This window comes from Ambystoma mexicanum, chromosome 2p, assembly GCF_040938575.1.
Source record: "Ambystoma mexicanum isolate Mex_15411 chromosome 2p, UKY_AmexF1_1, whole genome shotgun sequence".
NCBI lineage: Eukaryota > Metazoa > Chordata > Amphibia > Caudata > Ambystomatidae > Ambystoma > Ambystoma mexicanum.
In genome coordinates, this window is record NC_090923.1 from 1144426021 (window position 1) to 1144441229 (window position 15209).

The 15209-nt window shown below is 44.6% G+C and overlaps 1 protein-coding gene across 2 annotated transcripts in view; it reads right to left on the minus strand.

The window, feature by feature from the left end:
* Window positions 1–763: 763 nt before the first annotated feature.
* The window catches only part of LOC138567240 (RIB43A-like with coiled-coils protein 2), a 304620-nt gene continuing 290174 nt past the window's right edge, over window positions 764–15209 (minus strand). For both annotated transcript variants that reach the window (XM_069645237.1, XM_069645239.1), the window contains exon 8: window positions 764–1016. In XM_069645237.1, the coding sequence (XP_069501338.1) occupies window positions 935–1016 (82 nt within the window). In that variant the 3' untranslated portion in view covers window positions 764–934. The remainder of the gene's footprint in view (window positions 1017–15209) is intronic.

Here is a 15209-nt window from a genome sequence, read left to right on the forward strand (position 1 = left end):
TTTTTCCTGACTGTTTTAACTTACTTTAATGATAGTGATTTGTGTGTGAACTTAAGAGTGTGCAAAATAAATATATATATTATTTTTGATACAAAGCTTTGGTCAGTGTTTCCTTGTTCCATAGTATTGTAGTCCTATTGTGTAAACCCTGAATACTGCTCATCTCCCTCTTGAGATAAGTCGGACTGCTCAGCCACAGCTACCAACTAAATCTTTGTGGTACAGACTGATACCAAAGGGGATTTATTGCATATACCTGTAGTCTTAATCTTCTGTAGTGCTCCCTAAGGAGACTGCATAGGATTCTGCCTAACAGGTACGTTTAGCGGAACGTAGCTAGTGGATTGGGGATTTAACAGCCTGAGCTCTGCAGCATGCATAGACTGCAGAGACTGCCCTTGTCCACCCTTTCTAATTGACAGTGTAGATAGAGCCTGGCCGGAACCCCAGAAGGAAACAGGATGAAAGGGCTGGCAACAGATAAGGGACAGGACACTGCACTCATTTGGGAATTTACAAGTTGAAGCACATCCTCATCTCAGTGTCCCTGGCTATCCCACCTCTAAAACAGTCCGTTGGTGGTTGCTTGCATACGTCAGTTCCTCAGAAAGACCTATGACTCTAGGCTCCAGCACACAGCTTGTGTTGCACTGATTCTCCCCTTATCTTTTACGGCAACTGTCTGAAGCATGTAGTCTCAAAGCAACAGAAACACCCAAATGGCAGCATGTTAGCACTAAATAAACACCAGAAACCCAGCTGATAAACATAGACCTCTTTCTGCTTTATTATTGCTGTATTTTGCAAAGAAGAGCTAGACCACCAACAGCTGGTCTGGTTCCATGACCACCAGTCCTTCATGGCGGTGTACCATGGCGACATCTGGGTGCTCTGCTGTGACATATCATGGTTTCTATCCCTCTGCATGTACATTTTAGCGACTGGTGGTATTGAACTGGCAGTGGTACTGTGCCGTAGGGTTATTTGTGTACACTTCCTTCTCTAGGTACTGCAAGCTGTGAGAAAAGAACAGAAGCAAAGTGTTAATAATGCATAATATTCCCATGCAGAATGAGAACAGGCACACATGTACGAGCTTCAGATGTCATCAGTGACCTGTTCAATCAGTACTGCTTGTACAAGTCCAGATCATACAGAGATTTCGAGCTGTTGCAAGAACATCAAGTAGTAATGCAAGCTGGATGCCCTGGTGGTGGATGTATTCCTCACATGCCGATCTACACCATACAACATCCACTCATCATTTGCCCCTCTGAGGTGTGACAAAGTTCCAAGGCTCTGGAAATTCAAGACCTTAGACGCATCACATACCCTTGTTCCTTAACTCACTAGGTTTGAACGTTACTCAGTAATAAACAAAGATAGCAGACCGTTAGACCTTATCAATGATAAATAGATGTACACATATATCAAAGTTAATAATTGAATAAAGAAAGCACAGAAAATACAATTTACTGCACACAGTTACAGGCAGGTACACAAGGGAATGTGTATTACATCAGAGGAAAGAAAAGGCACACAAAAGGATACAAATATAAGGCAGGAGACGCAAACACAAACCAGGCGACACATACTTTCTGCAGCCCTGTCACTCGGAACGTTCAATAAATAATGCTGTTGGGAAATTCATTTTCCAAGCTTGGTTGAACAAGTAAGAAAGATGAGACGCTGCATCTAAATGTTTGGTGGGGGAAGTCATATCCAAGGACTTCTATGGCAACCAGTCAGGGGCTAAACCTAACAACTTAAGGCCCACCACAATCCTGTAAAGGATCTACTGGAGTACAACATCTAGCCCCTGTATAAATGACCTATGGCACCAGAGGCAGTCATGCCAGTATCTTCTAAAGAAATTGTGCGACATCCCGACATCTATGAAAGCCGCAATCTCTAGAGCTACTGCCAAGAAAGCAGTGCAGGGCGCTGAAAACCCTAGAGACTGAGTTACTGTTCGTTAGGTAAGATTTCCATAAATGTGATCAATCTTCCCAACCTGTGTCAACCCCCAAACCTTTTGCCTGGACTTGGTGATTATTTTCCCTTGTCCCTAGGTGAGTGGGAATCTTTTTGCCCTCTCACCTAGTCTTTTACACTTTTTATGTGTGACCTTTTTATGTCTCTCCATAGTGTATGGTTGGAGTTTTAGTTTCCTATAACTTTTGGGTTTAGGCTGGGGTGCCCCTTTGGGCTACCCTGTTAATTTCTCTTCCATGTACTTGGGTGAACTACTGTTCCCAAGTAGTAAAAAGGGATTTTCATCTCCTTTACATTTTATATAAGTGAGCAAGCACAGCCCACCTTATGTGGAGTGATGGGGGGGATACAATGTATCCCCTTTCTTACTTACCTGTAACATTTTTGTTACAATTGCAAGTTTACTTGAATGACTGGGGGCAGTGTAACTACTTTTACGACTTTAAGTCATCATTACTCGTAGGCTGTTAAATCAGCCCCGGTGTAATGCACAGAAGGGGCCAGCATTTTGCTAAAATGGTGGGCACCTTCTTTTCTCGCCATTTCACATGTGCTTGTTATTTCTGAGATCTTCCCCTGCCATTCTACTGGGGAACAACCTCAGTGGAAGTTCTGTCTTCAGCAGAAGTCCTTTGTATTCCCTGTCCAGGCTCCAGAGTGTCTGAGAAGGCAGGAAGCAAGGGAGGAGTCCAAACCTCTGCAGCAGTTTGTCGTCCACCTTGCCTAAAAGAAACCAAGTACCAGTGGGGGGCTGGCTGTCCTGAATGGACAGCCATGCCGCCCCTTTCTGAAAACTGCAGGGAGAGATTGCAGAAGTTGTGCTGTAGTTCCTGATAAATACTCTAAACCTGGAAGCTGCTCACCGGTCGACCACTGGAGCTGAAAACGAAGAGGAAGATGAGGAAAGGACATCTGTAGCGATTTCGAATGACCAGAGAGCTTGCTGTGTAATGGGAGCCTGATGCAACCTTTCCTTCCAATCGACCTAGGGGTCCTGAACGTGATTATTCATACCCAGGGGCTGGTGAGATCCACTAGTCTCAAGAAGACCTGCATTCTGGGCCATCCCACGATGTGCTGTGACCTTGCTGAGTTGCAATACCCCAATACCCTGGGACCTTGAGCCATTGTACGGTGCATGGTCTTCTGAAGTCTGAATCCATCAGAAACTTTGGTGGACTCCTGCTGGATCTATAGAGACACGACTCGAATCCCTGAAATCCCCTCACCAGAGTGCAGGACAGAGAGAGTAAAGAGAATCCGACCGGCGATATTCGTTCTTCATCTGGTTGCTGTAAAAAGGCACCAAATCCACAGAGCAGCGAGAACCCATAAAGAAATCTTTGCTGGAAGCCTCCTCTGACGACTGCTGCTGCAGGTTCCCATCCAGTGTCCAGTTCTTTTGTCTCCAGACCAAGAATCCAGGGATTGTGCCCTGTGCTGCTGCATCCTGAAGGCATTCACTCAGAAGCTCTTTTCTCATAAGGTACTGTGTGGGCTTGTCTAATACATTGAGTCTGGTTTGCATCCTGTGAGGCTGGTTTGGTGATTCGTGTGGTTGGGCGTTGGCCCATACCACTTGCCCAGGCCTAATGTTGAAACACATATAGGGAGCCTTCTCAGAAGTCCCTGAACACTTTAACTAACTCTGAAAGTGAACACTTACTTAAGAAGATCTTCAATGGAACTTTTCTTTTCCTGCAATTGAAACCTATCTCAGCCTGCCTACAGGTGGCTCCTAGACCACTAGGGCCCCTCTTCTGCCTCTGAGAAAACGCATGCAGTAGACTAGGGAAGGACTGGATAGGAAAAGGCTTCTGTCTTGAAAAGTATAACAAGTGGGAAAGTACTTACTTGCTGAAAGAACGAGTATGATAACTGCATCTCTGTGAAAGAATAAGTTACAAAGTGTCCTTAAGTTATGCTTACATTTGAGTTGCACTGTGCCCTCTTAAAAGTATATAAATTGCTTGACTTACTTTGAATGGTGTTCCTCCCCTTCTGAAAAGTAATACGTGTTGGTACTGTTTTATCATTGCTTAACTGAATGAGTATAAAAGATTAACAATAGGATTGTACCTAACTTGAATAACATTGTGTTCTTCTTAAAGTGCACTGCAGGGTGCTACTTTCCCTCATATGCTTTATACATACCTAAAACCGTCCTTGAGTTAATACTTGCCTCTGAGTTGCTTGAAACCCTTCTTGAAAGTATAGGGTTACTTACCTTGAATAGCTGCTGCTCTTCTAAACCTGTAACCCTGGGTTGAGCCTTCCCTGAATCGGCTTACAGCAGTTCCAACATAGTCATAGAGCCATTACTTACTTTGAAATACTTTGCTTCTTTCTTAAAGTGTAATTGGGGTTTTACTTTCCTTGATTTGCTTAGTGTATTCTAAAATAGTTATTGTGTGTTAATACTTGTCATTTGGTAGCTTGGGCCCCCTCCAGAAAGTATATGAGTTGTTTTCCTAACTCTGAACTGAGTTCTAAGAAGTAATGTTGCAAGGAGTATACTTGTAACAGGGTTGTGTACTATGTGATTTCATAACAGAGTTTCCCTGCATGACTAACAGGGTCTACTACCCTTGAATTACTGACTGTATTCAAAAAGTATAGATAACCTGGTTTCACTCACCAAGAATAGCTGATTGCATTCTGAATGTGTTGTGGGTTTGACTCACTTTGAATTGCAGATTACTATTCTTAATAAGGTTATACTTTGGGTTGCATCCCTTAAGTATTGAGTTGTTTTTCATAACTGTGTGTATATGATATGTTATAGTACTTATTTCCCCAAGATTTATCTGGGCCTACTTGTATTTAAATAAACCATTTATTTGTTTACAATGCATAATGTTTCAGTGTTTCTTTGGAACATATGTATGCTACAATTTCTTTGTACCAAACTGCAGCCCTACATCCCTCCTAAAATAAGCCTGGCTGCTCTGTCCATGCTACCAAAACATTCTCAGGTGGTACAGCCTTGAATTAAGAGTGAAGTTTATGTACTGCCTCAGATGTATGGTTTTGTGAAGCCGTTAGTTGGGCTTTAGAAAAACTGCCCCAAAACTGTTTTTCTGCCTGGAAGGTGCTTTCTAAGGGAAAGAGAGATTAGGACTGGGGCAGTGGCCATATCAATCCAGCTCACCCACCCCTCACAAACAAGGAAGCAAAGCAGAGGATGCCCACTTGTTTCCCACTGCCTCAAGGATGAGACCCCCATCGCCCAGCCCCAAGTAAGTGAAGGCCTTAGGCGTACACTCGTTCCCCAGCCCCTTCCTTTCCCTTAACTTAAAAAGAAAACTCCAAAAACCACCTCCACAACACTTCCCAGGTGCCCTCCCTAGGCCCCGTTTGGTGCAGCAGGGGCTCAGCACTAATCTCTGACCCTCTCAGGGCAGCCTTGCCCGGGCAGCAGGCGAAGGGCACAAGGTAAAGGTGCCTTCCTTAGGGTGCCTTCCCTCCCTTTTTGCCTCTTCACCTCATGCCCTAGCCCTGCCAGGCACCAAGCTCTCCATCTACAGCTACTCTCAGGTAAGGGATGCCTATTTTGTATCTCGCCATTGTTTGTGTTTTGCTGCACTCACATTTTGGTTCCCAGAGTGTTCCAAATGTAGATTTGCTGCTTTGAATCTTGCCACTGTTGTATTTTGCCACACTTGCCTTTTGCTTCCCAGAGTTTTCCAAATGTAGGTTTGCTGCTTTGAATCTTGTCACTGTTGTATTTTGCCACACGTGCCTTTTGCTTCCCAGAGTGTTACAGTCAGATTATCACTGAGTAAAGAAAGTATAGCCTGACACCCAGGCAGCCAATCCACAAATATCTGGAAGACCGCAGCACTAGGTGTGCTACCCTAAACTGAATGTTTTACAAAGCAACCTGGTAGTGAGTAGCTGCCATTAATTAATTAACATGAGATACTCAACTTCAAGATATGGGCCTCATTCCGAATGTGGCGATCCAGAAACAAGGGTGCCGGTAAGCTTACCGGCACTCTTGTTTCCAGACCACCACACTACGAGTCTGCCTGCAGGGGCCGTTGCGCCCAGCAGGCAGACTTTTCATGGAAGCACCGGCACAATTAGCAACGGTGCCGGTGCTTCCGTCTCCCCACTCCTAAGGAGTCCTATGGGACTGCACGGGAATGGGGAGTTACCGAACCTGCCACCTGACTTCCCAAGCTGCCGGGACTTGCAATGTCCGCAGTGGCAGCAGGAAGTCAGGCACTGGATTCAGTGTTCCGGGTTGAATGAGGCCCATCGTCTTCGAAGGGAGAAGGGATGGTGAGAGGTGTGTGTGAAGGGGTTGTGGAAAGTGTGAATGGGTGTGGAAAGAAGCTTGCCCACCTCATAGACAAACATCTTTCTGTGGTGCTCTGCATGGGATCCACATTAATACTCTTGAGGGTCTCCTCTGCTGTTCTCAGGCTTGGTGAATTCCTCAACATACCAGATTCCTTTGGTGGTCCCTGTTGAGCATGTGTTGATACGTTCACAACCACTACTTGTGTGGTCCTTGTGGAAAAAAAAACCACCCCCTCTTGGCAGTATGATAAGTGTCAATACAGCAGCTGTGACAACAGGACAGGGTGTAGGGGGATCCCATTAGCCCTGGTGCATACAACACCAAATGGAACCAGTGAATGAAGAGGAGGCACAATGAGAAAGAGGGCAAAAGTGCAATGAGAGCAGCACAGCCATTACTTGTTGGGGTGCGGCCCCGATTGTGGATAGACCGTGAACGGAGGCTCTCGGACCACCCGGGACATGTGAGTACTATTCACGAGACTCTCAAAATAAGAGATAATGTTGAGAAACAGTGGATGTGAAGATAAGGGCAAATAAAGAGGGGGAATTGAATTTTATTATTAGGGACTATGTGAGTGAAACTGACATGCTTTTCTTATGTATCCTTTATATGGCCATTAGGTTGTTGTGGACAAAGAGTTAACAGGTAATACGGGATCCTAGCTCTGAAGGGGGGGGGGTAGAAGGCGGCACTGCATAGCATTGTCTTGACCAGTGCAGGTTACAAGTGGAGATAAAGAGAATAAAACGTAGGAGTCTCATATATTTAGTAGGCTCGGAGTAGTTATTTAAAATATTCTGTTTCTTTGTGAATAGAATTCTTCAAAGAGGTATCCTAAAGGGGGCTCAGAGGTGGGGAGTGAATGAAAAGAAATAGCAATAAGAGAAAAAGAGAAAAGAAGTAAAACAAAGGGGTAATTAATATTAGAAGGTAGTACATGTTACCTGTTTCATGTTGAAGTCAATTGTTTTTGTCTGTCGATAAAGTATGTTCGTATTATGTTGTTCATAGAATAAGTATTGCTGAAAAATGTGTTATGTAATTGCTGAAATTAAGGTGTAAGTAAATAAGGTTGCAGATGTTTAACGTGGTGTGGGTTAACAAATACTGATAATAACACTGAAAGGGTTTTTTGATCACATTGTGTAATACACCTAGTAAAAGAGCGGGACATAAAAAGAAGTGAGGAAAGATATTATGGGGGGAGACACACCACTAGCGCATATTTGTCAACACCTTCCCCTGTACAGTGAACAAATACAAAAATATCATGAGCAATGGCTTACTGAAATAAAAGGAGAGGGTTCATCCCAAATATGGCCAGAAGGAGGGTCCTTTGAGAAAAGAGTGTTAGACCTGGTGGCAACCCATTTGTTAGCCAAGTACTAAGGTAAGCAATTACAAAACAGACGTGAAGTACTAGACTTGTGGAGAATGTTTGATGAAGCAGCCCGAGCATTGATGCAAATAAGGAAAGGCCCGACGGAGGGAGAGGGAGCAACGGTGGAGGAGTGTTCAGTAAAAACAGGAGAAAATGACCTTACTAAGCTTTACCCCTTATTAACGAGGCCCGCAGTAGGGTACAGTGAACCCAGGTATGTGCCTGCACCAAGTGCCCAGACAACTCCAGTTCTCATGGCACCACCACCGTATGATCCAGGAGGACTATACAGGCCCACTAGCGCCCCTCTGGTAGACATAGCACAGCTTACTGGGGACTTAGTAAGACAACTTGCGAGTACACAGATGGAAATAACCCGGCTGAGAGCACTGTGTGATAGGGGACAGATGTTGCCTGGGGGAGCAGAGGTACCACCCAGTGTAGCCAGTGATTTGACGCCTCCACCCAGCTTAACAGGGGGGTCTACACCTTCCCCACCACCAGCAGGTAACGTGCCTAAGGGACAAGAACATGAGTGGCAATCAGGAGAGTTCTTCTTCCATTTAAATGACAAGCCAATAAGAATAGTGCGAGCAGAAGCAGCAGATGACAAAGAGGGAGAGGGACGAGGAGAGAGAGAGAGTCAGAGGAAGAGATAGATGAAGTATGGAGTGATCTGGATGGAGTATGAGGAAGGGGTAGCAGCAACAGGATTCCAGCTTCCACTACGGGAAGATCCAGAAGATGGGGGAGGGCTCCCAAGATGGCAGGGGAGATTGAGACAGAGGGTAGGAAACATGTCATTAAGCAAAGCTAAGAAAGTGCCGGTAAGTAAAAAAGGAAGTAAGGCTAAACTACAGATGCCCCTGATACATAAGGGAGCGGGGAGGCCCAGTTACATAGCATGGGCACAGATGGACAAGAACAACCTGCTAAAACTGCTCCCTGCACTTACGGCTGGGGCGGGAAAGTGGATACACCTGTTTGAAAGAAAAAACACAGCAGGAGTGCCCCTGGCCATAGGGGATGTAAAAAGTTTGTTGGTGTCTGCGGTTGGAGAGTAATGATAAATAGTGACCACTATGATGGGTCATCGATCAACAATGTGAGGGCGCAAGTATGGGATGCATTGCGGAAAACCTTCCCAGACACCCCTGATTTACATTTAGTGATGCAATGCACTATGGGTGAGGAGGAAGAGGCTGCGCAATTCATTCTTCGGGTACAAGACCTGTGGAGATCAGAAACGGGCATGGCTTGGGATCAATCTACTGCATTATTCTACTTTATAATTAAGCGAGGGCTCCCCGAAAGAGGTGCAGAAGGTCTTGCATAAAATAGCTGGAATAGAAGCCAAAGGGTGTCCAGAGATTCAGAGCATCATAGTACACCATTGTAGGAGGATCAAAGAGAGGGGAAAAAGAGATAGCACGGAGGAGGTTGGCAGACGAAGCAAAGCTTGTTCAGAATAAATTGGTGAACATCATTGCGGTTAATGCAGCCCTACCCAAGGAGAGGCCTGGAGATGGGGAGGAGAGGATAGGAAATAACCAGCAAGGATGGCAGCAGCCTAGCCTGCAAACGGGCAAGAGCAATGGGCGGGAGAGGAGCAATACGAAGGACCCAATGGCAAGGCAGACCCGCAAGAGGATGAGGTGGGTACCGGGGACTCCGAGGAGGATTTGGGGGTCCTGCAGAAAGAGGAGAGTTTGGAGGACAAGGAATGAGGGGAGGACCCCAAAGATCATGCTGGAACTGTGGGAGATGGAGGCATTTTTCAAGAGAATGTAGAATGCGACAAATGGGATATTACCAAGGGCCTCTTCCATGGGAAACGTGCAGTAATGTGGTCACCCACATCCAGGAAGCCCCTACGGGTTACCAATGGGTGGAGGTGGGCAACAAGAACAGTATTGTAATGAGCCCCAGCAGAGAGTGCAAAACATGGGTCCTAGGCAGCAACACCAACAGCAAGGCATGCAACAACAAATAGCGCGTCAAAATACAAACATTTCTGCAACAACTGCAAATGGAGCGCCGGCACCTTTTTGTGGCGCAGCTGTAGTGGGGGACAATGTCTTTTCAGTCCCTGGGAAAGAAACATATCCAGACTAGGACATCCCACAGAAAGCACTTGCGTGTCCAGTCCTATAAACTACCCTACGTGCAGAAGAGGAACCACTTGTGGGGGGCGGAGATAGGCAACAAACAGTTCATCTTTATGGTGGATTCGGGAGCTGAAAAATCATGCCTCATGGAAGGCCGGTTCCCCGCTCTCTGGAAAAAAATTGGATACGCAGGGGTTCTCTGGGGCTATTTTAAAAGTTCCTTATACAAAAGACTTAGACATAACGGTGGGAGGGAAGACAGTGCGAGCACCCCTACTGTACCATGAAGAATCACCAATAAATTTGTTGGGATGGGACCTACTGAGCAAATTGAATATGACCATCTCCTTTACAGAACGGTGGATAGTATGCTCCACCCCAGGGGTATGTCCAGTAAGGGCCATGTTAATGATCAGCACTGTAACAAATAAATTGCAGTACGAGGGGTACCCATTGATATTGATATGTTCATTTATGGGATACAGGTACTTGCCATAGTGGTGCCCGAGATAACACAGAAAGAATGGAGAGTGCCACCTGACTTTGTGTTTCACCCCATTGTAAACTCAGATGTGCCAGGCACAATTATGTCCATTGATTTGGAAGCAGTGCAAGTATCAAGCAAACGTATTGCGGTGATAGGACTGGACTCGCATGGATGCGAATGGAGAACAGTGCTGTGTATAGACGCAAACATAGCTTTACGTGATTTAACTGATGAAGAATTGTTTATTGACAACAAAACTGATGGGGAAATTATAATGGAGATAAGTGTACCATGTGATATAATGATTCAGCACAGAGGATATGGAAAAGATACTGCCAGAAGTGTAGACAACAGGCCCGCATGATGTAGGGCTCTTGCAAGAGGTTACGCCCATAAAAATAAAATTGAAACCAGGTGCAATTCTGCCTAGAGTGAAGCAATACCCATTATCAAGAGAAGTAGAGGAAGGAATAAAAGAGACTATAAATGCGTTATTACAACAAGGTATAATAGTGCCATCAAATTCACCCTGTAACACAGCAATTTTCCTGATTAAAAAAGCAAGGGGCGGGGCTTGGAGGATGATACAGGACCTCCGCCCACTTAATGATGTCATACAGAAGGAATTCCCTTTAGTGCCTAACCCAGTGTCCATTTTATGTTGCATCCCAAAGGAGGCAACCTGTTTCACAATCGTAGATTTGAAAAACGCGTTTTTCTCAGTGCCACTTGACCACAGTTGTCAGTATCTCACAGCGTTCACACTGGGGGGAAAGAAGATATGAACATTGTAGATTCCCGCAAGGGTACTGTGAGAGCCCCAGCATCTTCAATAGAATTTTGCACGAAGACCTTGGTAATGTGGATGTAGAAAGTACAATAATTCAATATGTGGATGATCTCCTCATCTGCAGCAAGGGTGAAGAGTAGTGCAGGACAGACTCGATTACATTGTACCCCTTTGTAGCTAGTAAATTTAGCAAAGTGGACAAAGGCAAGCTTCAATACTGCCTTGCATAAGTGTTGTACCTGGGACAGATCATTTCAAAAGATGGGAAAAGAATAATACCTGACAGAGTGGCAGCAATACGCCATGCAATGATACCCAAAACAGTGAAGGACATGCCGAAATTTCTCGCCATATGTAATTACTGCCATGCATGGATTTTGGACTATGCAGCATATACACGTCCATTAGTGCAAGCATTAAAAGAAGCATAAAAGAGCAACGCCCCAATAAAATGGACTCAGGAAATGATGACACAATACTTCAAATTGAAAGATCTCATCACACACGCCCCAGTATTAGCAAACACCGATTATGACCGGGAGTTCTACCTCTTTTCACACTGCAATGGAATACTGATGGCAGCAGTGCTAACACAAAAAACATCACTAGGCCATAAGCCATTAGCCTACTTCAGCGGCACATTAGACTCAGTGATGCAGGGCCAATTCGCGTGCGAACAAGCTCTCGCAGCGGCCTTTGCGATAGAAAAGAGTGCCACAATTGTAATGGGATGCTCAGTAACGTTGTATGCAGAGCATTCATTATTTGCCATTCTAGAAAGAACAAAATCAACACTCATAACGCAAAGAGCAACAGCTTACGAGATAATAATAGTATTTAGATGTAAAAGTGTGAACCCTGCTACCTTCATTACTGAGCCCTGTACTGTAGAAAATATGCAAGAGCATGATTGTGCCACGTACGAGGGGGAGGGAGATGATATTCCAAAGTGAGCGAAAACGTACTGGAGGAAGGGGAAATATACTTCTAGGATGGGTCAGCATCGATTGACAGTGAGACAGGAGAAAAACATGTAGGAGCAGCAGTGGTAAGAATAGGGGAGGAGTACGAAGTTATAGTGCAGAAATGCCTCCCATCACACTATTGAGCACAAGCAGCAGAATTGATTGCTCTAATTGAAGCACTACATACAGCCAAAGGATGTGCAGTGACAATATACTCTGACTCGGCATATATGACAACGGTACATTCGGGTTGTCACGAGGGAGAAGAAGAGGGTTCAGAAGAGCAGATGGCCTCGCCTGTACAACATGCAGGACTATTGAAAGATTTAACTGAAGCACTAGCAGAACCGTCAGTGGTAGTGTTGGTAAAATGCCAGGCACACAACAACAACACGGACGGGATCTCACTCGTGAAAAGAGCAGCCTACTTTAATGTCCCCCAACCACTAGAATGCATTGTAAAAACACAGAACCAAGAAGTGCAAGAGGACGGGTACAACTGCACCCCCATACTACAAATAATTGAGCTACAAAGACGTGCACCCCCAGAAGAGCAAGAATTATGGGGAAAAAGAGGATGTAAACAGTCATCAACAGATTTGATATGGCGACAGGAAATGACAGGAAAGGTAGTGATGCCTGTGGAACTATTGCAAATTGCATTTCAACAGCTACATTTTCCAACACTTGTAACAAAACAACACATTGCAGCAGACATTCAGGAGGAGTGGTTTGTCTCAAATGTACAGGAACATTTATCAAAATTAACAATATAATGCACAACATGCCAGAAATACACTCAGGTATGACACTCAGGACATTACGGGGAACATTGCCACGCCCTATAGGACCTTTCAGAGAGCTCCATATTGACTATGCCGATATAGTAGAAAGAAGCAACGGGGCGAGATACCTCATTGTGATAGTGTGCCCCTTCTCAAGGTGGGTTGAGGCAGGGCCATGCGCCCACCCCGACGCAAAATGTGCAGCAAAGTTTTTAGTGCTTGAAGTATTCTCCCGATGGGGCATATGCGATGTAATCAGATCAGACAATGGCACCCATTTTGTAAGGGGTAACGCACCCGCAAGCGAATCGGGTGGTAGAAAAAAATCAACAGCCTGCTTAAAAGTAAATTATCCAAGTTATGCAACACACTTAAAAAGAACTGGGTATATTGCTTGCCCCTAGCACTGTTCCAACTCAGAACGCAACCAAGTAAGGACCATCAATTGAACCCGCACAAAATAGTGACATGGTGGCGCATACATACGCCATTATCACCAATAAGAACAGCATCAGATGCTCACAGAGCTGCCACAGTGCTAGGGGATGAATTTAACAAATACCTTACCCAACTGACGCATGCGGTACGAAGTATAGCAAGGCAAATAGCACCTGCATTCACACGGAATGATTAAACAGATACAACAACACCAGCACAAGACAGCCCAACAGGACAGTTAATACCAGGAGAAAATGTATATGTACGCAGTTTCATGCGGAGATGAACTCTGTGCGATTTCCTGGGCCATATGAAGTAATTTACTGCACTTCCAGAGGAGTAAAGGTGAAGGGCTGAAGTACTGGTTGCATCTCTCAGATGTGAGAAGAGCACACGATAGTACAACGCCACCAAATGAATAACAGGAAAACATAAATGCTGCAGTACCCTATATTAGAGAAGAAAAAAGATAAGAAATAAAACTGGGCAGTAAAGAAGGTAAATATGAAACTGACTAAGGAGAGAAAATGCATAAAGGGAAATAAAGTGAAAGAATGACAAAATGTATATAAAAGAGTTTGAGAAAAAGATGAAGTGTACAGTGTATTTCCCAGGTCGTGTCTCTAATTATTATTCTATATTACTTTATTTGCTTATCGCTTTCTGCTGATACTTGCTATGCTCTAAATACAAGTTAATAGTATAAAATATAGAAAAATGAATGTGAAAATGTGTATAAAAGTAAGGCATTTTTGGTGTACTTATCCCTTTTATATCGCCCCTTCACCTGTAAATATGATGGAGAGGAGGGCCCTCACTAACACCGATTCAAATGTAGATAGTGATAGAGTAGAAAATAGAATAAATAAATACTACAACTACGAATGCAGGTTAGCGTTTGCAGCAATAGTGTTTTCTGTAATGTTATTTTGTGTTGGCTTGTACTGGACATTTACTTTCATAATTGGGAATATGAAAGAGGGGGGGAGTGGGGTAAACCTAATACGAGAAGGATCAAGCCTCATATGGGCTGGAGTTAAGACAATTTGGAAGCATAATGGCTCTGTAAATGATAATCTCACAATGCTGTATACAAACTGAACTGTGAAAACCCCTGCTTTTTCACTTGCTGCTATGGCTTTTGACAAAGATAATGAGACTAACGAAAATGATGGTGATTATTCCTGGTTCGGTGAGCCTGACCTGACATATACAAATGCACATGCAACCACAGAACCTACCTCACATGGCACTGTAATGCACTGTAACCCCGATACCCCAATTACCCCAGACCCTCCAGTACCACAGCCTTGGCAAGCTGCTAGTGAACTGAGCGAATCAACATGGGCAGATGTCTTTCCCATAAAGTAACGGAGAGTGAAAATGATAGATAATAGTGAAGGGGGCGGGGGGTGAGGCGGAAAAGGGGGCGGGAGGGAAAGGCTATGATGCATACCATGGCCTGGGATTAGATGAGATTGAAGACCCCCGCCACCCGGATCAATCAAACAAATGGTACTCAGACATGAGTGCAACAGCCACACAAGCAACGAATGAGAGCTGTTATGTCTGCTCTCTTATTCCTCATGCCTCCGGCACACCTAAAGTCCTTATACCTTAAGAAGTGCCCTTGTCGGTTGCCCAATGTTTAGTTCATCTCATATTGTGTAGGATTCGAAGCAGCTTCCAGTCACACACAGTTACAATAGAAATGCTGCAGAATGAAAAAACCTGCACGAGTAAGCCGCAAGGAGTGATTTACATCAAAGAACCATTTTTTGTTATCAGAGGGACACGGTTCACAGAACACAAATGGCATGATGAGACAATCACGTGCAAGGCAGAGGCGTTGCGAGGACTTACTGAGGAGAACTTACAATGGGTCAAAGACACATGCACTCCGGTCTTGGTCCCAACACATCGCAAAGCTCACATGGGTTACAGCTCT